The sequence below is a fragment of the Juglans regia genome, chromosome 10 (assembly GCF_001411555.2).
Source record: "Juglans regia cultivar Chandler chromosome 10, Walnut 2.0, whole genome shotgun sequence".
Taxonomy (NCBI): domain Eukaryota; kingdom Viridiplantae; phylum Streptophyta; class Magnoliopsida; order Fagales; family Juglandaceae; genus Juglans; species Juglans regia.
In genome coordinates, this window is record NC_049910.1 from 6,307,780 (window position 1) to 6,333,761 (window position 25,982).

The 25,982-nt window shown below is 38.3% G+C and overlaps 1 protein-coding gene and 1 pseudogene across 2 annotated transcripts; both read left to right on the top strand.

Annotated features, from left to right (window-relative positions):
• The first annotated feature begins 1,530 nt into the window (after positions 1-1,530).
• On the top strand, positions 1,531-15,301 carry LOC108996824 (single-strand DNA endonuclease 1). 2 transcript variants are annotated; one of them, XM_035694955.1, is made up of 14 exons: positions 1,531-1,777; positions 1,888-2,045; positions 2,408-2,469; positions 3,368-3,498; positions 3,820-3,871; positions 4,005-4,077; positions 4,169-4,242; positions 4,722-4,781; positions 4,903-5,071; positions 11,539-11,638; positions 12,078-12,160; positions 13,531-13,631; positions 13,798-13,928; positions 14,432-15,301. In XM_035694955.1, exons 1-14 carry the CDS (start codon positions 1,710-1,712, stop codon positions 14,949-14,951), a joined length of 1,782 nt encoding a protein of 593 aa, XP_035550848.1. In that variant the 5' UTR covers positions 1,531-1,709; the 3' UTR covers positions 14,952-15,301. The 2 variants fall into 2 exon arrangements, with proteins under 2 accessions (XP_035550848.1, XP_018828397.2); XM_018972852.2 differs by having other exon boundaries at positions 1,553-1,777; positions 3,371-3,498.
• Positions 15,284-24,408, top strand: LOC108996758 (annotated as a pseudogene).
• The last annotated feature ends 1,574 nt before the right edge of the window (positions 24,409-25,982 follow it).

A 25,982-nucleotide genomic window follows, 5' to 3' on the forward strand; every position in this document is an offset into this window, starting at 1 on the left:
AAAGACAACAACATTAATATGCAAATTGGTACACAAACTTTCTTATACATAATAAAACTCATATATATATATATATATATATATATATACACACACAACGAACATCTTTGAAACGAATTTCCTTATAAGCTTCTTGTAATATATATAGCTCCTAATTAATATATATGCGCGCATTATGAGTAAAAGCATATATAACTTAGCATTCCACACTCCTGATCTTTTATGGACAAGTACATGCAAAAAGAACCATATATATATAACGCGCATCATGATCAAGTGCCGCCTCATGACCAGCTTGTGTCCTCCTAGTAGATTTGTGTTTTTCAGTTTTTCTTTTTCTTTCCACCTCTTCACACGTTGCATGCATGCTGTAGTACTTCAGCTCTTTGGACATTTGACGACACCTATACATATATGCATATATATGTATATATATATTTATTTATTTCAGAAGTTTGAATGCCACACACCAAGTTTCGTCATTAATTTAATTCCTTAGGACAATCAATGGTCAAAACGCTATATAGGATGATATGAATAGCATGCAGCATTAATAATATTGTTTCATGTGGTTGATGCTCTTGATCACTTAATTGTATAACCACTCCACATTAATAATCATCTCGCTAATTACTTAATATATAAAAAAATATATATAAATTGTTATATAAAACTATTAATGTCTAAATTTACATAACATATCAAAATAGAGGAAATAATTATCCCCGGCCCATGATGATCGTGATTCGAGTTTCGATATAATGTTCTTTGCATTCATCTATAAAATAATAATAAATAAGTAAATAAAAATAAATAAATAGAGATATAGAGATTTACGTAATTCTGTATAAAAACTTACGTCCACGAGTTGTTTAGGGGCAAAATTTACTATGATAGATGATTTACAAATCTAATAGAGGTGCTATGTGTGGTGAGTTTTGTCGGTCGGGAAGTCCTCCTAAACCTGTGGAGAGGCGCTAAGCATTAACAAAAACACAACTAGTGAATCATTCAACGAAGGAACTCATTAATACTCTGACTTATTGAAATCATTATCGATTAGTATTAGAAAATATTTTGGACGAAAGAGAAATGTTAATATATATTCATAAGTCTCTTAACTATATATTATTTTTTTATAATTCCTTAATATGATTGAAAGATGATCTGTTATTTTTCATTTACTTATTAATCATCTAATATCGCATTAAAAGATTAAAAAAAATAATGGTAATGATTAAAATGTTTACTAATATTACTCTTCCAAATAAAACATGGTGCAACTTTGTCTCTCCAAACAAGAACCAAACAGGCAAACATGCACTCGAGTCTTGACCTCGTTTGACGTTTAGAAACAAGGGGGTGAAAAATATTAGTAGTCTTCTCGTAAAGTCAAATCAAGGAAAATCCTCTTTCAAAAAAAGAAAAAAATCAAGGAAAATCCAATAATTCTATGCTGATACGATTGGGCCTATGCCCATAAATAGCCATTCAATTTTTTTATAACATTTGAGCCCAAAGCGATAGCAAGGAATAACGGCCAAATGGCCCAAATCCTGTCTGAGATTCAGTCCCTCCCTCTCTCTCTCTCTCTCTCTGCCCGCCATCTTCCTTTCCCGAAGGAGCCATTAACGGATGAAGTTCGAGGGTTCAAAATTCTAACGCTCTAGAGTCTCCCTCCCTCTCTCTCTCTCTCAGGGAAAGTAGATATGGGTGTGAAGAACTTGTGGGATATCTTGGAATCATGCAAGAAAACTCTCCCACTTCACCATCTTCAGTATGTATCCACTTTCTTTTGCCTGATTTTTTTTTTCTCGAAAACCAAGCAGACCACAATTACTTTCCTTTCATTTTTTATACGTGTTTTCATTTGAACTCGGGGTTTAGGAACAAGAGGGTTTGCATAGACCTCTCCTGCTGGATGGTTCAACTTCAAAACGCAAGTAAATCTCACTTTTGTATGAAGGAGAAGGTTTATCTCAAAGGTCTGTTTCACCGTATCAGAGCTCTCATTGCTCTTAATTGCAGCCTTATTTTCGTTACAGGTATTTATATGCCTCTTTTTCTTTTCCTTTTTCAATTTTTTCTTGTTTTCCTGAGTTCCCATCAATTGTGTTTTTCTTTTCCTAGATTCTGTTATGTACTGAAGAAAGTACATATCGGTATTAATATATGAGTCTTGTGAAGATTGGGTTTTTGGCCTTTTTTAAAATTATCACTAATGTGCAATTGGTTTTTTAGAGTAATGTGTTATATGTTTTAGCTCTTAATTCGTACATACATGCATACACATGCTATTCCTAATTAGCTAAGTAATCGAAAGAGAATATATTTAGTTAAGATGTCTTTTCTTTCCATGGTATGTTGACACAGATCTGATACCCGAGTTATCTTTGTTGTCTGTTAGATGGATCAATTCCTGCTATTAAATTAGCAACATACAGACGCCGCTTAAATTCAGGAAGTGAGGTGAGAATCCTGTATGCAATACTTTATGTTGCTTACCTTCTTTTCCACATTTTTCCCATGGGAAAACTTCAATTTACCTTTGTGATCTACATCCCTATTTGCAATTCCCACCTGAATTGTTAGTTCCATTGGCACCTCAATCTGAAATAATTATTGCCAATAGGCTCTGCTATCTGAATCAAAATTGGAATGACCCGAATGGCACAAGTGTCACCAAGTAGTTGAAACTGATTTTTGGCATAAGTAATTGTGTAGTATGTGGCTCATATTGAGTGGAACATGTATACAGAGAAAGTAGGCTGATGTCGAAAGTGAAGCGGAGTGGAGTGAGGGGTACAAGGGTATTATTGGAATTTTCTAATACCTCTGTACGGCTAGGGTTAGTATAAAAACATATGATGTAACCCTACTTTTGACAGTTAGTGAAAATTTAGCCCTCGCTCCTGTGGATGTAGGCATACTGTTGAACCACGTTAAATCTATGTGTTTTTCTTGCTTTCTCCTTATTACGTACTGTTCATCGTAATTGCCGCACATAGCACAACAGTAATGACTGTAATACGTTTGATAAAACCTTTCTCTCACCTCAGCTTGGTCCAATCTACCACCAAACACCATCATGTTTGTTGGTGACAACATCGTAAAATTTGTTCAAGGGCGCATGCCATGTTTTACCCAATTTCTGTTCTACTAATGGGCAATAACTACATAGGTGATTTAGACAGCAAGGGAAACATTACAACAATTCCACTAAATTGGAGTACCAACAAATCAATTTACAGTTCATTGGAGGATTCTAATTGGGGTAGTGGGGTGACAGTTTGGAGTAGTCAAGTTTAAGTTTTTGTTTTGTTTGTTTTTCTAAAATTTCCTACTAACTTCACTGAATTTATGATAGCAGGTTACTCACAATGAAAGCAACTTGCAGAAGCTGACCTCATTACGAAGAAATATGGGATCTGAGTTTTCATGCATGGTAAAGGAGGCAAAAGTTTTGGGCATGGCGCTTGGTATTCCTTGCTTAGATGGGTAATCTTTTATGTTATGACTAACGTATAACTTGGTATGTTCCTTAAAACATGTACTTGAACAATTTTTTAGTTGTCAACTTTTGGCCCCCACATGCAACTTTTTAGCACTAACAAAAGACCAGGTTCCACATCTAACACAGGAAAAAATGTGGCAAATATTCTATATAAGGTTATCTCCTGTGAAACAAATGGACCCTTTAAAATGATAGTTGTCTATGAATGTTTTTGGTACTTATGGCCTTCTAATCTTATATTGGTAACAAAAATATCTGGACTAAATATTATATATATATTTTTTTTTATGTTTTTATAAATTTAGGATTGAGGAAGCTGAAGCACAATGCGCATTATTAAACTCAGAATCATTATGCGTGAGTAGAAATTTTGCACTCAATTTCATTTGGAGTATCTGATGTACATTGGAGATTCATATTGTCCTCCATATTCTCTATCATAAAACCTCATGAGCATTGTTATCATTAACATTATCATAATGACCACTAGGATGGATGTTTCACTTCGGATTCAGATATCTTCCTATTTGGTGCAAGGACAGTGTATAGAGATATTTGTCTTGGTGAGTAGATACACACATGCTTGCCTCTTGATCTCTTTGGAGTAAGTTATTTCTGTATACTAATTTTGAATTCATTTTGCTAATAAATTAGGAGATGGCGGCAATGTCATTTGCTATGAAATGGCAGATGTAGAGAGGCAGCTTGGATACGGAAGGAACTCATTGGTACATGTCGAGTTTCCTTGTAGATGTGAATATTGCTAATAAAGCCTCTTTCTGATAATTCTTTCTAATCTGCAATTTAGTAAGATGTGCCTATAATGTGTAGTGGTGTCTTTAACTTTATTTTTTAAGTGATGCCATCTTAATGGGCAACCTTGAGCGAAGGCCAAGAGGGTGGCATTATGTTGCAGAAAAGCAGTAATGGCTCGTCTTTAAGATATGGTTGGAAGCTCTTTTTATGTCCTGCTAATAATTCGTGTTTTAATGCATTACAAGACATGAAAGACTTAATTTTCTGTTTAGGAAGTGTTCTTCATGGAGCTACGCATATGTAATTGTGCATGCATGCATGTATGTGCACACGTGTGAAGCTTGCTGGTATATCCGATTTATCTAAGATTCTGTTAGTATATATAAATGGGTCTGGTTCCCTCTCTAGTAAGTTGTAACAAGCGTGGTGATTCCATATTTGTGATCTTCAGATAACCCTTGCCCTAATGCTTGGCAGTGACTACTCTCAAGGCGTTTATGGCCTGGGTCCTGTAAGTTATAAACTCATTTCTTTTTTCTGTTGGGTTGCATTTTTCTTTATTCTCCTATCAGATCACCTTTAGAGCTGAAATGAACGCTTATTCTGTTGTGCTTAAATTTCATTGTCCTTAGGAGTCAGCTTGCCAGATTGTTAAATCAGTTGGAGACAAAGTGGTCCTCCAAAAAATTGCATCTGAAGGACTATCCTTTGTTTTGAAGAAAAAAGGTTCAAAGAAACAAGGGACCCTTTCCAAGTGCAATAACAAGGAGAATTCACTGGACCAAGAGATGAATGTTAATGGTGAATTACAAAAACCTTATCTTAGGACGTTATAATTGGCCTGCATATGATTATATAATGCTATTTTCAAATTTTCAGAGACTTTTGTCAATCTTCCAAACGAAGAATTCATGTGGCATAACTAAGCCTAAGTTAGATGTTAGTTGTGATTAAGTAATTGGAGATCTAGGATAATGCTCTTTGAGATTTGAGATGAAGTTGTAAGAAAAACTGGTTTTTGAGATGACTATGAGAGATCCTTTATCAAATGCTTTAGTTGATATATTCTGGCATGATAAACAATTGCTTTGTATAATACACATGCCTTTATTCAGAGCTAATCTTGGCCCCTTTTATTTTGAGGTCATAATTAATATTTAGAGGATTTTTTTTTTTCTCTCTGTACAAGTGCGAAAAAGAGTGAAAAAGTTATAGTTTCTACCGTCGAGGATGGTGGTTAGTTAGGAGCTTAGCAACGTTGATAGTGGTGTAAGATGGGCTACATAAGGGAGATTGTGATTGAATCAAAGCTCTTTTAAGTTGTGAGAGAAGGTGGTCTGGTCTGTATCACTGAGAGAGGTAGGAGGCTCAAGCAGGAGTTACTGTTGGGGCTGGGCACTATACAATGGCTTCAAAGAGCTTTGGAGGATAGTGTGAGAGGCAATAGTAAGGATTTTTATGCGTCAAAAAGGGAGGGTTATCGGAGTTTTATTGCTCAATGCCGTGTGAACAACCATGGTAGATTCTTGGAGGTGGCAGTGTATGGGGAAGGGGGCTGTCGAAGCTTCATTCTCATTCCTGAAGAAGAGGAGGAAAGGGGATGGAGAAGAATGTGGGAGGTGTTGAAGGAGGTTACTCAAGCAAATAGAAACGGAGTTAGGCAAGATGGTGATGTTCAAAGGAGGCATTAGGAGGAAGAGGTTTTTAGGAAATTGTATAAGGAAGCTCTTGCTCTGGCAGGATCTTTTGGGGTGCCGAGAATTGGAACAGGCGGCTCTGTCGTGGGTGAGCAAAGAACTAGATCAGATGGCTTTGTCGTTGGGGCTGGGCATCGTGGCTCAAGTGGCCTTTTTTGGGAGAATGATGCTGTCAGAGAGGTGCGGGAGGTACTCTGTATGGTGAGGGAGGTGCAGAATCAATTGGGAAATTTGCAGAGGGAGGTGGTTAAAGTGTTGAGGTGAGTCGGGGCTAATGAGGAATGGGAGGATACGGGGCGTTTTGGGGGAGGAAAAGTGTTTTCTCAAGGGCTTATTAGAGTCGATAGTAATGGGATGGGCCACAGAGATGGGCCACAGAGATGGGCCGAGATGGGCTCAGGCCTGTATTAATTCACAAGCGTCTCACCCAAAGGGCCGGGCTGAAAGGCCTGGGCCCAAACCTTACTTCCAGAAAAAGGCCCGGCAATGGAGGGCTCGGGTAGGTAAATCGGGAGTAGGTTGGAGGCCCGCTATGCAGGTGCCGGTGTTCCGCCGCCAACAGAAGGTGGTGGACCTACCGGAATCGTCCTCGCGACGCCACCAGAAGATGCCAACAAAGGTGGTGGCTCAAGTGGAGGGTGGATTGATTCTGCAGGAGGCATAGAAAACGTCAACTGCAAGGGAGGAGGACCTTCCACCACCACCGAGTGCTTTTCCTCCTCTGGGGAGTGCACAGAAACCGCCGACGGGGTGTGGGGAGGGGATGATGGTACGGCGAGCCACCTTGAGTTGCACAGTGACGTGGTTGTAATGGGAGACAGCGAAATAGGGGGATCTGAGGTCTCGGACAGTGATGATCTTTTTCTTTCAGATGAGGAGAACTCTCAAAGGCTTATTCAGGTTTCAAATGACACTGGTGGAGAACTTGGTTTTGTGTTTGGGGAAGAGAATATGGAGGAACAACTGGTTTTTAGAATGCAGAACCCTATCCCTTTGAAATGTTTGTTTCCAAACCATTCTAGTGCTTCAGATTGGGTGTTTAACACGGTGAAGGATATACATGAAATGGTGGGTCTGAAGTGTGAAGGTTATGAGGAACAGTTCATGGCACTACTTACCGCTATCGAAGCGGGTCACCAACAACATAGGAAAGCTGGTTCTAAGAAACAGCGGGACCTCAGAAGGCTAACCTGGTCCATGAAGTCTAAAGGTAGCTCTAGTAGGGATAGGACCAAAGGGAAGGGGCTGGCCTATCCCAAATGAGACCAAAAATACTATCATAGAATGTATGCAGACTAAATGAGGCTAGTAAGCGTCTTCAAGTAAGAAACTTGTTGCGAGGGTGGAAGGCGGACATCGTCTGTTTACAAGAGATGAAGTTGAAAGTTATTACTACAAAAATTGTACAAAGTATATGGAGCTGTGCATACGTGGATTGAGTATATTTGATAGCTAGTGAGGCCTCAGGAGAGGTGTTGGTGATGTGGGATCAACGGGTGGTGGATAAAAGGGAGGAGTTTATAGCGTTGTTTTTGGTTGCATGCTCTTTTAGGAGTGTGTCGGATGGTTATATGTGGGTCTTTGCTGGTGTTTACGGTCCCAATTTAGATAATGATCGTAGATTATTGTGGGATGAACTAGCTGGAGTACACAGTTGGTGGGACCTTCCATGGTGTTTTGGTGGAGATTTTAATGTTATAAGATTTCGCAGTGAGTGCTTTGGAAATAGAAGAATGCATTCAGCAATGTCAGATTTTTCGGAATGCATCATTGAGTTTAATTTAGTGGACTTACCAATGGCGGGGTGTTCATGTACGTGAGCCAATAATCAGATGTGGTCTCGATTAGATAGATTCTTAATTTCCCCGGGATGGGAAAGTCATTATCCGGAGGTTTGGGAAAAAAGATTGCCTCGGCTGTGTTCGGACCATTGGCCTATTATGTTGAATTGTGGCGGGATTCAAAGAAGACATAGGTAGTTCAAGTTCGAAAACATGTGGCTGAAATCGGAAGGTTTTGTAGAGAGGGTTAGACAATGGTGGTCTTCTTATCAGATACAAGGTACCCCAAGCTTCATGTTTGCGGGTGAATTGGTAGCTTTAAAACAAGATTTAAAGCTTTGGAATAGACAGTCTTTTGGCGACATTGAGGAACACAAAAAGAGTAAGTTAAAGGAGATTCATGAGCTAGAAAGGGTACATGAGTCTAGGTCCTTAACTCTGGAGGAGATAGCCAAAATGTAAGTGCTGGATGCAAATTTAGAGAGGATTGTTCTATTAGAAGAAATTTTGTGGTGGCGAAAGTCGAGAGCGTTATGGTTGAAGAAAGGTGATCGAAGTACTAAGTTTTTCTACAGGATAGCCAATTCTCACAGGAGATCCAACAACATTGAGATGTTGAAGATGGATGAGGTAGATTGTAAGGATGAGCAGATGATTAATAATCATGTAGTTGATTTTTTTGAACAGCTACTTACCAAGCAGGAGAGTTGGCGGCCCAAGCCTGATGGGCTAGTTTTTTATTCTATTGGGCCTATGGATGGTAACCGTTTGGAGAGGCCTTTTGAGGAGGTCGAGGTTTCCGAAGTGGTGAGGAAAATGGCTAAAGACAAGGCCCTGGGTCCTGACGGATTCTCTATGGGTTTCTTCCAAACTTGTTGGGAGGTATTAAAGGATGATCTCATGATGGTGTTCCAGGAGTTTTATTCGGATAGAAAATTTGAGAAAAGCCTAAATGCCACTTTTCTTGCCTTAATACCAAAGAAGGTTGGGGCTGTTGAGATTAAGGAGTTCTTATCCATTAGTCTAGTAAATGGGGTATACAAGATTCTGTCCAAGGTACTTGCGAATCGCCTTAGTGAGGTAGTGGGGAAGATAATCTCAAAGCCTCAAAATGCTTTCATAAAGGATAGACAGATTTTAGACATGGTTCTTATTGCAAATGAATGTCTGGACAGTAGACTGAAAGCTGGAATGCAGGGATTATATGCAAGCTAGACATGTAGAAGGCATATGATCATGTTAATTGGGACTTTCTACTAGACCTTCTTGGGAGGTGTTGTTTTGGGGAGAGATGAAGATCATAGATCCGTTGGTGTATATCTACGGTGAAATTTTCAGTTTTGATAAACGGAAATCCAACAAGTTTTTTTAATAGCTCTCGAGGTCTAAGACAAAGGGATATGTTGTCCCCTCTACTCTTTGTTAATGTGATAGAGGCTTTGAGTAGAATGACCTCAACCCTGGTCGCCAATGGGTTTTTCATTGGTTTCTTGATTGGATCCCCGGGAGGGGGAATTATTAACATTTCACATTTATTGTTTGCAGATGACACTCTTTTTTTCTATGAGGCAGATCATAACCAGGTTCGAGTATTGAAGGCCGTCCTACTTTGTTTCGAAGCAGTCTCAGGGTTGAAAGTAAACTTGGACAAATCAGAGTTAATGCCTATAGGAGGAGTTCAACATATAAGACAGTTGGCTAATATTCTGGGGTGTAAGATTGCCTCACTTCCTTTGACATGTCTTCTCCCATTCGCTAAGCGGCCTCTTTATGGGATACAGTGATCGAAAAAGTAGAGTGTCGATTAGCAAGCTGGAAGGGAATGTACCTGTCGAAAGGTGGTAGGATTACCCAGAGTGCATTATCTAACCTACCAACCTATTTTTTTGTCATTGTTCCCTATTCCAGCAAGTGTGACACTTCATATTGAGAAACTACAACAGGATTTCCTGTGGGGTGGAATAGGCGAGAAGTTTAAATTCCACCTAGTCAGGTGGGGAGAAGGTATGTAGTCCTCTCTCTAATGGTGGTTTGGGCATCAGAACTTTGAGAACTTTCAATCGGGCGCTACTTTTAAAATGGTTATAGAGATATCATAAAGAACCAGAAGCTTTATGGAAGTTGGTGATTGAGAGTAAATATGGTGGCTTATGGGGAGGATGATGTTCCAATGAAGTGAGAGGGGCAAATGGAGTGGGTTTGTGGAAACATATAAGAGGAGGATGGGGGGTCTTTTCTTGCCACACAAGTTATCGTCTTGGAGATGGGGCTAGGATCAAATTCTGGTATGATACTTGGTGTGGCAATGGTGCTCGAAAGGATCTTTTTCCTGCTCTTTTCAGGGTAGCAAGTGTCAATGATGTTTCGGTGGCAGAAGTCATGGTGAGAGTGGGGGAACAAATTCAGTGGAATATCAACTTTAGCTGGGAGGCACATGATTGGGAAATTGACAGTTTTGCAACTTTCTTCGGCCTCCTGTATTCAATCAAACCGAGTATCCAGCATGCTGATTCATTGTGGTGGATTCCAACAGAGAAAGGTCTGTTTTCGGTTCAATTGTTTTATAAGTCACTTTCTCAAGAATCTCCAACTCAGTATCCATGGTAAAGGATTTGGAAACATAAGCCGTCTATCAAAGCAACATTTTTCGTGTGGACGACTTCCTTGGGTAAGATCCTTACAACGAATAATTTGAGGAAATGAAGAGTGATTATTCATTATTGCAGATTGGTGTTGCATGTGTAGGAATGTGGGTGAATCTGTGGACCATCTTCTACTATATTGTGAGGTAGCTCGAGGGTTATGGAACGAGGTATTTAGTAGACTAGACTTGGGTTGGGTCATGCCTGAGACAGTAGTGGCTATGTTGGCTAGTTGGACATATCTAAGAGGCAATCAACAGATCAAGACTGTATGGAAAATGCTACCTATTTGCATCATGTTGTGCGTGTGGCAGGAGCGCAATGAACGGACATTTGAGGACAAAGAGAGATCGTTGGAGGAACTAAAAGCTTTCTTTTTTCGAACTCTTTGTACTTGGGCCATAGCCGTTAATTTTAATGGCCAAGATTTTCATGAGTTCCTTGTATCTTTTGCCTTACGTGGTATAGGGTCTTCTTTGTACTGAACATGGCTTTGCCTATTCTTTTATTAATATACTTTTACTTATTAAAAAAAAGTTAATATTTAGAGATTGCTTCATTGCAGTGGGAATTCATGGCCTGCACCTAAATGGGTCTTTACCCCTAGTTGTCTAGTTAACTGTTGCACCTCAACACATTTGGGGGAAAGCCAACTAACTTTGGATTTTTTCTGTTGCACTTAGAAATCATAATTGAGGGTCCCTTCATCTCTCTAAAGAGAGAAAGTATGCAGGTAGACTATTGTTGTTTATGTAATTAATCTAATTTGATGTAATTAATATGATAAAACGTAGAATTTAAGATGCAATTCTTGGAGATTCCTATAATTTATTCGTTTTTTCCGAAAAAAAAAGTGAAAAATAAAACTAAGAAAACTGTTGCATCCAATTTATTTAGTTGTGTGTTTATGTAATATTGTATGAAGTTGACGTGTCCTGAACATTTATCTCATGCTTTTATTGTATTCTTATCATTCCAAGTGGGAGTCTTGTTTTATCTCCCAGTTGTAGACACAATTTCATATCCATCCATCCATTCATACACGGATATTTATGCGTGTGTAAACTATCTAGCTCTGCATTTATTTTTGTTTAAAGAGATAGAAGATTCACATTGCTGTTGCCATTGTATTTTTAATGATCGTGTAGGCAGTGAGTATAATTTACTGAGGGATGATCAACTCTTGCAAGTTATCAATGCATATTTGAAGCCCAAGTGCCACTCGGCAGATTCTGATGCTGTGCATAGGTAAACATAATTTCTTTTGTTGTAGGTATTGTTGCTAGTTGCTGCATATGTAAGACTGTTTAGAAATGTGTTATGTTGGGATATCTTCTGTCCTTTGTGATATAGACAATTAGTACTACCAGTCTCAGTCTTTCCTTTCTTTTGCTCCGGTTATGACCCAGCTAAAAGCTAAAAGCTACACCTAGGGTGTTGCTTTTGATAATTTTCCGGATGCAGGAAATAATGAAAGGATTAGTTAAACTTCTTCAGATAACCGTATCTCTCTGACTCCCTTAAAATCTTGCAGACAATTATATCTATTAGTTTTTTTTATCCATCTGTTAATTACAGATAATTGAGCACAAAAATTCGTTTTAGTTATTTGACTCTCTAATTGCTTTGTAGTAAATGAATTTCAGTTATTTGACTCCATTTATTTTGAATGCAATGTATTTTGTAGGACTCTTGCTCAATATCCTTTCCAACGTGCTAAACTTCAGCAGATATGTTCTCAGTTCTTTGAATGGCCTGCTGAGAAAACAGGTTCTTCATTTGTTCCCTTTGCTTGTTTATTCATCCCTTATATGCGTATTGACTAATATATTAAATGGAAGGATTTATATAAGCATTATGTTGAAATTTGCTGTCTTAGACAAATAGTAAACTGGCTAAATGGGAGTCAATGTTTTTGGCCGCCGTACTAGTTATATCAAAGCAAGATTCTCAAGTGACGTCTCGATGTTTGATATTTTTTATTGCCACAATCTTGAAGACCATTTCAATTGTTTAATGTTGTTCAAATCCTGGAAATCTATTCTCTTTATTAAGAAAATTGCTACAATTTGTTGAACATTTTTATTTGAGAATTTTCATACTGTACACTTAAAAGAACATGAACCCGTGTCCACTTTTGTGCAATACTTGTTTGTAGATTATAATGGGTGTCATACATTTATGCGAGGAAATTAATTAAAAAATTAGGACGCACAAATATTTTGCCTGCTGTTCCATATGCATATGACATGGGCATACCAAGATACGAATTGGATAAGCATTCATAAATAAAAAGAAGTAATTTTTATTCTTAACAGCTGATACAAGGTATGGCTTGAGTATGGCCTGGGTTTTGGATGGATAGGTTTGTTATAATATTTTTTAAAGACAAAATTTAAAATCTAAATTTATCTACTTGAGGACACATTACACTCTGTTGAAGTTGCCTATTAAAAAAAATCAGAATTTTCCACCCCTGTACTAGTAGTTCCTTTCTCAAAAAATTCTCAATACTTGAAAAAGTGAGATAGGAGGAGGGGTTAAAAATGTAAACATGGGATCCATCAAACAGGAGTCCGAGTTATGAATATTGTGTTTTATATATTTATTTTTATGGCTTCAAAAGTAGTTTAGTTATTTTGCACCTATTTTGTGCCTTTGGCGTTTGGATATATCTGTCATCTCTTGCTAGTGCCTCAATCCCAACATCGATTAAATGGGGGGCTAAATCAAAATATAAATGTAGGCACACGTTGGCACAGTTACAGTTCTGTAAATAACCTAGATTAGTACATGTTTAATATTTAAAATTCATAAAGACAAGCATATAGCTGTGTCCATATTTCTTGAGATTTGGGGATGCGGCATACTTATCAAGGGGCCATGGTGGTACTATCGGAACACATCTTGGTGAAAACCACGCAATTTCACTTGGTTGGAGACTCTTCATCATAACACAGTTCTCATGTGTACAAAATCAGAACAAATATAGGATTTTTTTAGGTAAAGAAGAATCACATACACATGTTACTTGTAACAATTCCTGGTTTCAGAGAAATAGAGTGGTTTTTTCCTTCTTTCTTTTCTTTCTTGGCTTTTGTGTTTTTATGCTGTTAGCTTATTCAAGATTCATGGCTTAGATGAGTATATCCTTCCAAAGATCGCTGAAAGGAATTTAAGGCGATTTTGTAATTTACGTTCAACTTCATCAAATCTAGGATTGAAGCTTCCGCTACACAAGGTACATCTGTTCTTTTTACTCTAGTTCGTCCCGTTTCTCTATCTCTTATGGGTGTCTCAAGATAAATTTATGATTGGATAGTAGTCTCTTTGTTCGCCCATGTCCTACATACTTGCATGGTAAAGCCATCTCTTTCTTATGAATATCAATATTTCCCCATCAACAGTTACCAGTTAAATGCCCTTTATCTGGAGTTATCAAGCACCGAAAGGTTCAAGGAAGAGATTGTTATGAGGTTTCATGGGAGGAGGTAGATGGACTTAAAACCTCTGTAGTGCCAGCAGATCTTGTGGAGAGGTAATGAGTTTCATCATAATGTAGTGACTTAATTCTTGTTGGATGGTGCTGCATCTAAGCAGAGATGGGTTTTGTGCTGCATGCACATTGAATGATATTTTTTGTCTGAGAATGCTATTTGCAAGAAGCATGTGATCCTCTCTAATGAAAACTTAGGTCTTTTTATGATCTGGAGAATTTTTTTTTCTTTTCCCAAACTTTTCACAGTGTAGACAAATATTTAAGATTAACAACATATCTTCTCAAAATCATGGATTGAGGGAAATACATTGAAAAAACCATTATAAATCCATTGTATCAGTATGTAATGAACTTCTGGTAAAAGGTTAGTGCCGTTTAAGGTTTTCTAGCTTTTTCTTGACTCATACAGAGGGTATCCAGTTCTACTCCCAGAATAAAAGAAATAATTGAGGATAAAGATATGGTATCTATCTCCTTTTTGATTGCCTATTAACTTTTTAAGAATGCAAAAATTGTTTCTTATCCTTTTTATCTGTCTGAAGTGCTTGTCCTGAGAAGATTGTGGAATTCGAGGAGAAAAGAGCTCATGGGAATCAAGAAAAGCTTCGAAAACCCAGGCCAAAGAAATCAGAGAAGGGATCTTCTTTGGCTGAAATTGATCTAAAACTTCAAAAATTGTTACATGACATTGATATGGGAAGCAGTGCTGCTGTTCATGATGCATCCTCTATGGTGGTGATATCAGGAAACCAAACTGCCGCAACAAAAGTTAATCAGGAAAACCAACATCCATGGCTTGATCCAATGAGCAGTGCTAAGTGCAGTGATGATATACCGTGGAGTCAAGTTGGTCCGAGTACCACTAAGAGTGAAGTGATTGACCTCTTGAGCCCTTCTCCACTAAGACAACCCCGTGCTGTTTCCAAATTCACCCAATCAAATGGTCAAGGTATTGATGTGATTGATTTGAGTGAGTCAGAAACTGATGTGTCACCTGAACATGAGAAGAAGGCAAGAGAGTTGAGACTCTTCCTTGCCAGCATTAAGGATGACATGTTCTGAACAGTCATGATGGCCAATTTTTTGTTTAAAGGATTACGTCTAGTGTAGTTAGTTTGAAATGTTCATCGATTGAATTATGTTCATCTATCTCTTTAGTTGGCAACAGATTCTTTGGTGTGTGTACTATAATCAGATTTAGAATATGTTCTTCAAGGATAGTGTACGAGTTATATTATAAGGCTCAGACGTAGGATATTTAGGTCCAATTCATTTTCTCGCAGATTGATAGTTCCTGGGTTTGGACCTCTTTAAGTAGATTCGGACTTTTGTTTTTGGTTGGCTATTAGTTCAGCCAGGGACTTGAGCTTGTGATAGACCGAGCATGCTAAAACATGGGTTCATCAGACGTACTTTCATGATTTCGCATGAAAATATGCTCTACTACTGTCTTGAGAGCATTAGCAGTGGATTCAACGTGTGGCAGAGAATTTATTTTTATAAATTTAGCTAATCATTTTTTAATAATATCAAATAACACTCTCTAAATCTATAACTATTATATTAAAATATTGATTTTGACATTTTCATTTATTTTAATTCTAATTGTAATTTGAATATTTATTTATTATTAAAAAAGTGCACATTAATTTTCTAAGGTTGATATTAGATTTTAAAAGAAAAAATTTGCATCAACTAATCAGAACTAGAATTTGAAGCATTCCAACAAGATGATGCTTTTGAGACGAAGAGGAATTTTCTGGAGTTTTGAGCTAGGGATTTGGCGCTTTGTGCTTTCGAGACGAAGATGAATTTTTTAGAGTTGTGAACTCACTTGAAACAAATAGTACGTGGGAGAGCCAAAATAATATTTGGCCAACAATTTGGATTTAACCGTTTTGACTAGTGAAAATGATCAAAGTTAAAAGTACTGTTTCTTTGTTGAGTCCACTAGGATTACTACAGTGAGTTTTTATGCAATCTAATTAAATTTTGACTAAAATATAATTTTGTTGAATCCATTACTAGCGTTCTTATGCCAAACAGTTTGTTGAAATTTAGCATTAACAATTGACTGCATGTGAAAAGTTCTACAAAAGATATCTAACAATTTCCCCTTTTTCTGTTGCACACGTCGATAACTCGCCTTTCATTTCCATTCACTATGTTTTCCCCATGCATGGCCATCATGTGTTATTTTAAAAACTTAGCAGCCCACATGATTAAAAAGTAGAAACTAAGAAATTGAGAGATAAGAGAAGGAACAGAAATAGAGTACTCAAAATGCAATAAAGCACTCAATAGTCTAATTAAGCAAATAATTAAGATGATGAATAATATTATAATAAATAATTTTAATCATCTAATGTCATATTATAAAATGATAAAAATTAAGATGATGAATAATATTATTTCTAAAAAAAAACTTTGAACAATTAGGTCTTAAAAGAGAAGTTGGAGAAAGTTGAGGGAACAAAAGGCTTGGCTTAGACCACGTAAGCCATACGAGACAACTTCCTAATAACCACACCATTCCGCACAAAAACGACCGACACAGCACTCCTGTTTTGCTTTTTGGAGATTTTCATGAATATTCATGTGCATTTAATACATCCGATAACGTGCGGAGTACAGATCGAATTCGAAATGATCTTTTCGGGGTCCATACATTTGACATATCATAAATAACCCATTTCACGTGGGAAATAAAATTATCAAAATTGATTTTGGGCACTAATAGAGAAAAAGAAATACATAATTTACCTACAATCTAATCAGTGTTTGTCTCATATAAGTCATTAGCTTTACTTACCAATGCCTATATACAGTATAGTTTCCTAATTTATATAGGATGAATACTTCATTTAGGACTCATTTGTGGTGGTTTTGGATTGAGAGTTCAGATGAGGTGTTTTGTTAAAAATTAAATAAAATATTGTTAAATATAATTTTTTGTTATTATTTTTATATTTGAGATTTAAAAAAGTTAAATTATTTATTATATTTTTTTATAAAAATTTGAAAAAATTATAATGATGAGATAGATGAGATGAGATAGGTTTTTGTATCCAAATCCATTTCTGTATCTCAAAATTTTGTGAATATTAGTGAAATAGTTTATAAATAATTGTGAAATGATATGAGCTAAAATATTTTATTGGGTATTGAGAAATGAGAGAGAAAATATTGAATAAAAATATTATAAAGTTAAAAATAATTTGAATATAATTTTTTCATATTATTTGTTTTGAAGTTTAAAATAGTTGTATTGATTTTTGTATTTTGTTCTAAAGTTTATAAAAATTATAATGATTAGATACATAAGTAACGTTGAAGATTTAGCTAGTTTGGATAGTACAGTATTCTCATAATACTCTACTATTATTTAGTATTTTATTATTACTTTTCACATATTTTTTATTATTATTTAATATTCTATCATTATTTTTTTTATTAATTTTTTACTAATTTTTACAGAATATCTGAGATTATTTCATTACTCATTACTCAAACCAACCTAAAATTATAAAAAAAATTCAAGTATTTTTAAAACTTTATTACTTGCCCGGATGCAACCTTTACACCTAACGAGTAGCAAAACAGTTCGGCCTAAAAAAAAAACAGAGAGAGAGAGAGAGAGAGGTTCTAAGCCTCCTGCCCTTCTTATCCGAATCATTTATAAAGCAATGAGAGAGCTTCCATCTGGGCCAAAACCTCCAATAACATCGTCACTTCATATGAATGGGAAATGAAAAACTCCTCCACGAAATTCCTTCATCCGAGCCAAGAAGAGCTAACCTAGGGAAGAAAAGGAGAAAAATAAACCACAAAGGAAGACAAAGAACAAGAAGTAACAGGAGCTAGGTGTGAATGAGACTTCAATCTCTACACTATTGTTTCTTCAAGCACAGCGGTCTGTGCCGCGTCGGACACCCTCGGAATAATCGGATTTGACCCGTCTGATAGCTTTGTAGCCACATGTGGAACTGCAAGAAAGATAAGAATTTACAGTTTAAGCTCTTTGCTGCCACATGAAAGTAGCAATGGCGAGCAAAGTAATAATACCGCAACTTTGTTAGACCATGCCATTGCATGCAACTATTACATCTTCACTCCGGCAAAGCGCAACAACAGCCTTAGGTGGAAACCCAGCTTGGGTGAGCATGTCTTGGGTTCAAGAGACTACGACGGGGTCGTCATGGAGTACAACCTCTAGAGAAGAACACCCATTTTCGAGCATGACGAGCATGGGGGGCGCTGAGTCTGGAGCATGGACTACTCACATTGGGATCCAGTTCTAGGGGCATCCGGGTCTGATGACGGGACCATGCAGTGTGGGATCCATGTTGCGAAGGTGGGAGAAGCGTGGCCACTGTGTAGCCTGACGTGGGGCGCAGTCTCGTCTGTTGGGTCGAGTTTAACCCTGCCGGCAGAGCCTTAGTCGCCGTTGGATGTGCTGACCAGAAGGCTTATGGGTATAATATATGTTAAGAACCTTCCTACTACAGTCTACTTGTGATGTAAAATGATGAAGGAACAAGTAGCCAAATACTGTAAGCTACAAGGAAATGAATGCAAAAAAGGTGTTTGATTAAGATCCTCAAGGGGAAATTGTATTATCACGTTGGGAACATTTGAGGTGTCCCTTCCTCCAAATTGTTTCTAGATACAAGAAGATTCTAGACCCATTTTCTCATCTCCCATTCTCTCCTATATCCCTCTTTTCCATAACTAACTCTTACCCATTTGATAAACTTACACACAAAGCAGGAATGGAAATAACAGTAACTAAAGTGCACCGTTTGAGACAACTCCTCAAACGTTGCATTTTGCACTTATGAAATAAACGACAGTTGCTTAATTAAAAAAGGCTAAACGACAGCAGCTCTCCACTCCCAAAATGGTGAGCTTTGAGTCTCCAACTTATTCTTGCATTTCTTCAATCTGCAACGACGTTGTTCCCAGTCTAGAAGACTTCAAACCTTTTTACTTCGACCTGTTGAACTTAGAACCCCTTCCCACTTCAACTTCATCACTTCAGTTCCAACCTAGGGTTTCTAACAGTTGCCTCCCTCTTCACAGCACCTTGCCCACAAGGTGCGGGTTAAGGTGCTGCAACTCCCACAATTTCTCTCAAGTGTTGTTCTCTTCAGATGCACCCACCCACTTGACTAGAACTTCGGTAATGGCCCGATTCCCTTAACGTTTCATGCGACGGTCAATGACAGCTTCGGGCTCTAGTTAGACCTCGTTGTGTGCATCTACTGGAGGAAGAGTGGCTAGGGGTTGGATCTGAGCTCCAACCTTCTTCTTGAGGTAGGACACATGAAAGGTGTGGTGGAGCTTGGAGGTCTTCGACAGATCCAAAAGGTAAGCAATCTCTCCAATCCTCTGTAAAACTTTGAAGGGACCATAAAATCGAGAAGCAAGCTTCATGTTCCTGTGGTTGGCCACGGATTTCTGACGATAAGGTTATAGCCTCAGGTAAACCCAGTCCTCAATCTCAAAGTGCCTTTCAATTTCAGTTCTCCTTTTATCTGCTTGCACTTTCATTCTGTTTCTTGCATGATCTAGGTTTTCCTTGAGCACTTGAAGCACACTGTCTCGGGTCTGTAGTGTCTGGTCAACCTGGTTGTTTGCTGATACTCCCAGACTATAGGCTAGCAGTTAAGGGGGGGTGCATAACTATACAGGGCCTTAAATGAGGTCCTTTTTGTAGAGGTGTGGTATGACATATTGTACCAACACTCCGCAAACGCTAACCATTGCACCCACCTCTGGGGTTTCACTCATGCATAACACCTTAAATAGCTTTCCAGACATTTGTTTAAGGCCCTAGTCTATCCATCAGATTGAGGGTGATAAGTTGAACTGTGACTTAGGGCATATCCCTACAGTGAAAAGAAAGCCCTCCAAAATGAAATCACAAAGATTGGGTCCCTATTCGTGACAATAATCCTTGGTAGACCATGCAACTTAAATATATGGTTTAGGAATAGATTGGCCACTGTTGCAGCTGTATAGGGATGAGATAGCGGAATAAAGTAACCAAACTTAGTGAATCAGTTGACTACAACCAAGATAACATTAAACCCCTGGGACGTAGGCAACCCTTCAATAAAATCCATCGAAATGTCCGCCCATGCTTACTTTGGAATTGGCAAGGGCTGCTAGAGGCCTGCAGGGGGGAAAGTTTCATACTTCACAGCTTGGCAAACAACACACTCCCAGACCACCTTCTTGATGTCTTTTTTCATGCCATTCCAAAAAAAATCCCTTTTGTCTCTTTGATACGTTTTCAAGTACCCCGAGTGCCCCGCTATTGGATTGTCATGTATATATTGCAACACCTTATTTTTAAAAGGAGACTCAGCCACAACCACAATCCTCCCTTTTTTTAGTACTAACCCCTGCTGCAATTGATATCCCTTCAAAGGGTTGCTATTTTGCTGCAATTTCTTCACCAATTCTTGCATTTCAATATAATTCTCATAGTTGGCCCTTAATTCCTCCACCTAATCAGCCATAGGGAACGAAATCATGGCTAAACTGCCTCACAGCTCGCACCCTGATCCTCCACCCGTGATAGGGCATCTGCCCCTACATTCTTCTTTCCCTGTTTATAAGTAATAGTGAAGTCATACCCCATCAATTTAGTGATCCACTTTTGTTGGGCTGCAGTCCCAACTCTTTGTTCCAACAGAAATTTTAATGCCTGTTGGTCGGATTTTACAATAATAGATTAGCCTAACAAATAAGGCCTCCACTTCCTCACAGTTGTTACCAAGACTAAAAGCTCATTCTCATAAATTGAGAGAAGGAATGTCTTTCCTTTTAGAGCCTTACTCATGAATGCTAATGAATGTCCAGCTTGCATAACACTACCCCCCATCCCCCGCCCACTAGCGTCACACTCAATAGTGAATAGCTGTGAAAAATCTAGAAGTTGTAGCACGGGTGGCTGTGTAACAACCAATTTCAGACTATTACAAGTTTCCATAGCCTCGGGTGTACACAAAAAAATATTTTTCTTGAGTAAATTAGTAAGGGGAGTTGCAATGACTCTGTAACCCTCGATGAATTTAGGGTAGTAGCCTGTCAACCCCAAAAATCCCCTTAAAGACTTCACATTAACTAGTTTGGGCCATTCTTGCATAGCTGTAACTTTCTTTGCATCGGCTTCCACACCCTTCTCACTAATCACATGACCCAAATAATCTATTTCAGCCACTCCAAATTGACATTTTGATAACTTAGCATACAACTCATACTCGTGTAACACCTGCAAAACCTTCTCCAAATGCCCCAAATGCTCAACTCAACCATTGTTGTAAACTAGTATATCATCGAAGAATACTAGAAAAAATATTTTCAAATAAGGCCGAAACACATCGTTCATTAACCATTGGAAGGTTGGCAGTGTGTTTGTTAACCCGAAGGGCATCACGAGGAATTCATAGTGTCCATTGAGTCCTAAAGGTCGTTTTCTCCACATCTTCAGGAAGTACCCGAATTTTGTGGTATTCGGATCTTAGATCCAACTTGGAAAACACAGCTGACCCATGCAACTCGTCTAATAATTCATCAATAACTGGAATCGAAAACTTATCTTTCATGGTTTCCTTATTAAGTGCCCTATAGTCGACTCACATCCTCTAACTCCCATTTGATTTTCATACTAACAACACCGAGGATGAAAAGGGGTTGGAACTAGGCTGTACGACCCCAGATTCCAATAATTCAGCCACAATTTTCTTGATTTCCTCCTTTTGGTAATGAGGATATCGATAGGGTTGTGCTGTAATTGGCTTAGTGCCTTCCTTGAGGGTGATTTTGTGATCATGTGCACGTGAGGGAGGCAACCCCTTTGGAGTTTCAAAGACCCCTTGAGATTTCATAAGCAATTTCTGCACCTTTTCCCCCTAACAACCAGAATTTTTCTCCTTTTTCCCTACCAACAAATGCAATAGCAACCCTTCTCGTTAACCGAGTTAAACAATGACTTGTGACTTTCTTCTAAGGTGGACTCCTTCAAAGTCAGCCCCACTAACATAACTCCCCTCCCACCATACATAAATCTAATTGTGAGATTAGTGCAATCCCACATAATTAGGCCGAGCGTTTCCAACCATTTCACCCCCAACACCACATCACAGCCACCAAGAGACAAAACATAACAATGAGAGTTGAAAGAAGTACCTTGTATTTTTGTATGGACTGCAGTACAATATTCCTCATTGTATATAAGTTGTCCACTTGCTATTCTCACAACAATCTTTTACTTCTCATCCACTGTCAGCTTGGTTTTTTTAGCAACTGAAGGGTTGAGAAAATTATGCTTGCTCCCAGAGTCAACAAGAATCACCCACTTGCTCCCTTCCAATTGTCCCACCTAGCCTCATTGTTTTAGCACTAGGTGTCCCCGTGAGGGCATTAAGCGGAATCTCGGGTTCTAGATTCACCTGTTGAACTAGTGCCTCTCCTTCCTTGGCCAAATCCTTCGTTATATCTTCTTCGTCCCCACCTTCTTCAACCCCATCATACCCTTGTAACAAATATATCCGAGGGTTTTTACAAATATGGTTTGGGTTCTATTTTTCTTCACAATGGAAACATAGGCCCCTCCTCCTCTTTTCATCCATAGAAATAGATGAAATCTTCTTAGTAGGTGGATTGTATTTCTGTACCCTAGTGTTTCCATCCCCACCTGAACCATAATTATTAAAAGACCTCCTGCTGGGCTTCCCCCCTTATCAGGAAAGCATCTAAATGATTTCTTGGAACTGGTTAAGTATTCCTCTTGAATTCGAGCTAACCCAAAAGCTGCATTTAAGGTAAGGGGATTAAACATACGTATTGGCAAGCGGATTTCATCTTTGAGACCACTTAGAAAGCAACTTAGTTTGTGATGGTTGGGAAGGCCCCTCAACCTATGAGAGAGGCCTTCAAATTGGACCTTATAAGCTGCTACCGTTGTTGTTTGTTTAAGCTGAGTAAAGGTCTCCATCGGGTCATCGTAAGATGTTGGTCCTAAGTAAACCAACATCGCGCGAATCAAGGTATCCCAATTATTAAACTGTCCTAAGTCTATAACGTCTTGGTACCATACAATGGCCTCCCCCTCCATGTAATAAGAGGCCATTAACAAATGTTGGGCATGTGGTAATTGGTGAAATTCAAAGTATTTTGTAGCTTTGAATATCCACCCCGATGGATTATCTCTATCGAAATGGGGAAAATCTAAACGAACCCCCTTGGTATTGCATCCCTTTGTTGAAACTGATTATTCTCTTGTGGAACTTGCAGGTCTTTATTGGTATTTTGGTTGGTGACAAGGGTTGTTACCAGATCTGTAAGATGGTCTAGGCGCTCATCTATGTGATCCATCGTCCCCCGGATCTGTTGGTAATCTGCAACTAAGCCATCCACCTGACGTTGCATGCCATCTTGTTGTTGGCAGGCCCTGTGTTTTCAACCATAAGGATCGATTGCTCTTAATACTAGTTGTTAAGAACCTTCCCAGTAGATACACTACAGTCTGTTTGTGATATAAAATGGTAAAGGAACAAGTAACCAAACGTTGTAAGATACAAAGGAATGGGTGCAAAGCAGGTGCTTAATAAAACTCCTCAAGGGGAAATTGTATTGTTTTCAGATACAAGAAGATTCTATATCCCTTTTCTCATCTCCCATTCTCTTTATATCCCTATTTTTCGTAACTAACTCTTGCCCCTTTGATAAAATTACACACAAAGCAGGACTGTAAATAATAGTAACTAAAGTGCACCATTTGTGACAGCTCTCCAAACGTTGCATTTTTTACTTATGAAATAAACGACAATTGCTTAATTAAAAAAGGCTAAACGACAGCAGTTCTCCACTCCCAAAACGGTGAGCTTTGAGTCCCTAACTTATTCTTGAATTTCTTCCATCTTCAACGACGTTGTTCCCAGTTTAGAAGACTTCAAACCTTTTCACTTCGACCTATTGAACTCAGAACCCCTTCCCACTTCGACTTCATCACTTCAATTCCAACCTAGGGTTCCTAACAATATAAGAAAACTAGTGGATCCAATTGTGGTGTTCAATGGGCACGGTAGAACCGTAACGTACGTCTGATTTCTCGACGCCCATAGAATCGTGTTTGTAGGCGCTGACGGGTGTTTGAAGCTTTGGAAGATCAACGAGTCACTTGTAATTCGCACATACAAGGGGCGCATGAACAATTGAAGCTTTGTAGGGTTATCCGTGTGAAGAGATGGTGGGTTACTCGGGTGCGGGTCTGAGAACAATAAGGTATTTGTGCATGACTCGAGATGGGGGGGAGCCAATATGGATGCAGGGGTGCAAGGGTTCGAGCCAGGGACTGGACTGGGGCATGACCATGGGTTCGTCAGCAGCATGTTCTGGAGGCAAACGGGGGATGAAAGGTGCACGCTTTAGGGCCTTTGGTAGGGGGTCAGATGGGGATTTGCAACTTTTTTTGGGCAAAAGAAAGCCAATTTTGTTGTATCAGTGATCATGTTCCGACACAACATTATATGGAATTTCAGTCCCAGGAAATATATGAATGCAACATATCTCTAGCACAAAGCGAGATGAAGAGGAAAAGGAAGATGAAGATGAAGATAGAAGTCATTTAAGCTTATCTTTTTATCTCATTTGCTAATTACTAACAAAATGTTTTACAAAAGATTGCAAATTCACTCATGTCACAAGTCTTTTACCTTCTGTCAGCCTGAGGTCCTTTTCTTGTTGGATTGTTGTTAGTGGGAAACCTTTTATCTCTCGGTCGAAAATCATACTTTTTAGTTTTTTCCCTTAATTTAGAGAAATTGTCTCATCACTTACTTTGGAATAAATTATAAATTACTCAGAGTTTATACTTCAAAAGATAGTTTGAAATGGTTTGGTGGGCTCAGAACAAACACTTATGCTACAGGGAGTCCATTTTGCACACACTTTGTGCACCCCCGTTGACATGGTGGGGCAATTAAAAAAAAACCAAAAAAGGCTGAAAGGAAGAGAACGTTTGAGACTTGGGTTACGATGCAGTCACACGAAGATGCTTCAGCTCCCCGCTCACGAACTAGTTGTGCATCCTTTCTCGTATCTGCTGGCATGTCTCCGCCATTAACACGTCATCGCTCGTCTGTCACGTTCTCAAATAAAAAAAATCCTTGGTTTTCCCCACTGCCACTCCTCGCCGTCCGTCGTCAGATGTGGTTGGTTTTAACCTTTATATTTTCCAGTCTTCAATTCTAATCTAACTTTCGTGTTTCTTTATTGTTAAAATTGAAGTTTTTTCTTTCCTGTTATTCATGGCTTTCCCCTGTATTTAGCTTATTCCTTGAACAAAATTTCACTACACAGGTACTGGAACTTTTGAGTTCTATTATGATTCCTTTATTTTGGATGCTAAAATATTTTCCTAAAAACATCTATATATATAAACCTATATCATTTGGTATTTGCCATTTTCAAATTTGTATGCAAAATATAATGTGTGTAGTTGAATGAATGGACTTTTTTCAATAGCGTGGCCATACTTCATACTTGCCTCGAATGAACATTTTTTGTACTTTTGTTCAAGTAAAAGCTTTGATTGGGGCCTTATCTAGACTTGTGTCTGATTAACTTACCAGGAATACACTCTTCATCTATGTTGCTCGTTTGTGAAATATGATCATATATCTCTTCAGCGATAACATGTTGGCTTCAGTGAATTCGCCTGCTAAAATTTTATTGACAACATTCGTTTTCTGAATGTAAATCTACACCCCAATTGAGCAACGTTTTTAAATCTGAATAGGCCTGCTAAAACTCTTTTCTATCCACTACATATGTGTAAGGTTTTAATTTATCCCTTCAATTGAGCAATTTGATGGAGTAGATGATTTTAACCTTTCACATATTATGTGGTGAGCCCTTATAAAAGAGAACGTGTTTATATTTTTCTTGACATAGATTGGAGGGGCTTTTTTTTTTTTTTTTTTTTTTTTACGAAAATTCCAGATCATCCCCATATGTTTATAACCACTACTATGTGATGGACAGCAAGCATCAATTCCCTTAATGTCCATCATGCAAGAT

Coding starts and splice junctions, on each gene's coding strand:
- LOC108996824 (XM_035694955.1), top strand. CDS start 1,710: ATGGGTGTGAAGAACTTGTGGGATATCTTGGAATCATGCAAGAAAACT. Junction 4,782..4,902: donor GCGTTTATGGCCTGGGTCCT/GTAAGTTATAAA, acceptor CATTGTCCTTAG/GAGTCAGCTTGCCAGATTGT. Junction 11,639..12,077: donor GATTCTGATGCTGTGCATAG/GTAAACATAATT, acceptor TGTATTTTGTAG/GACTCTTGCTCAATATCCTT.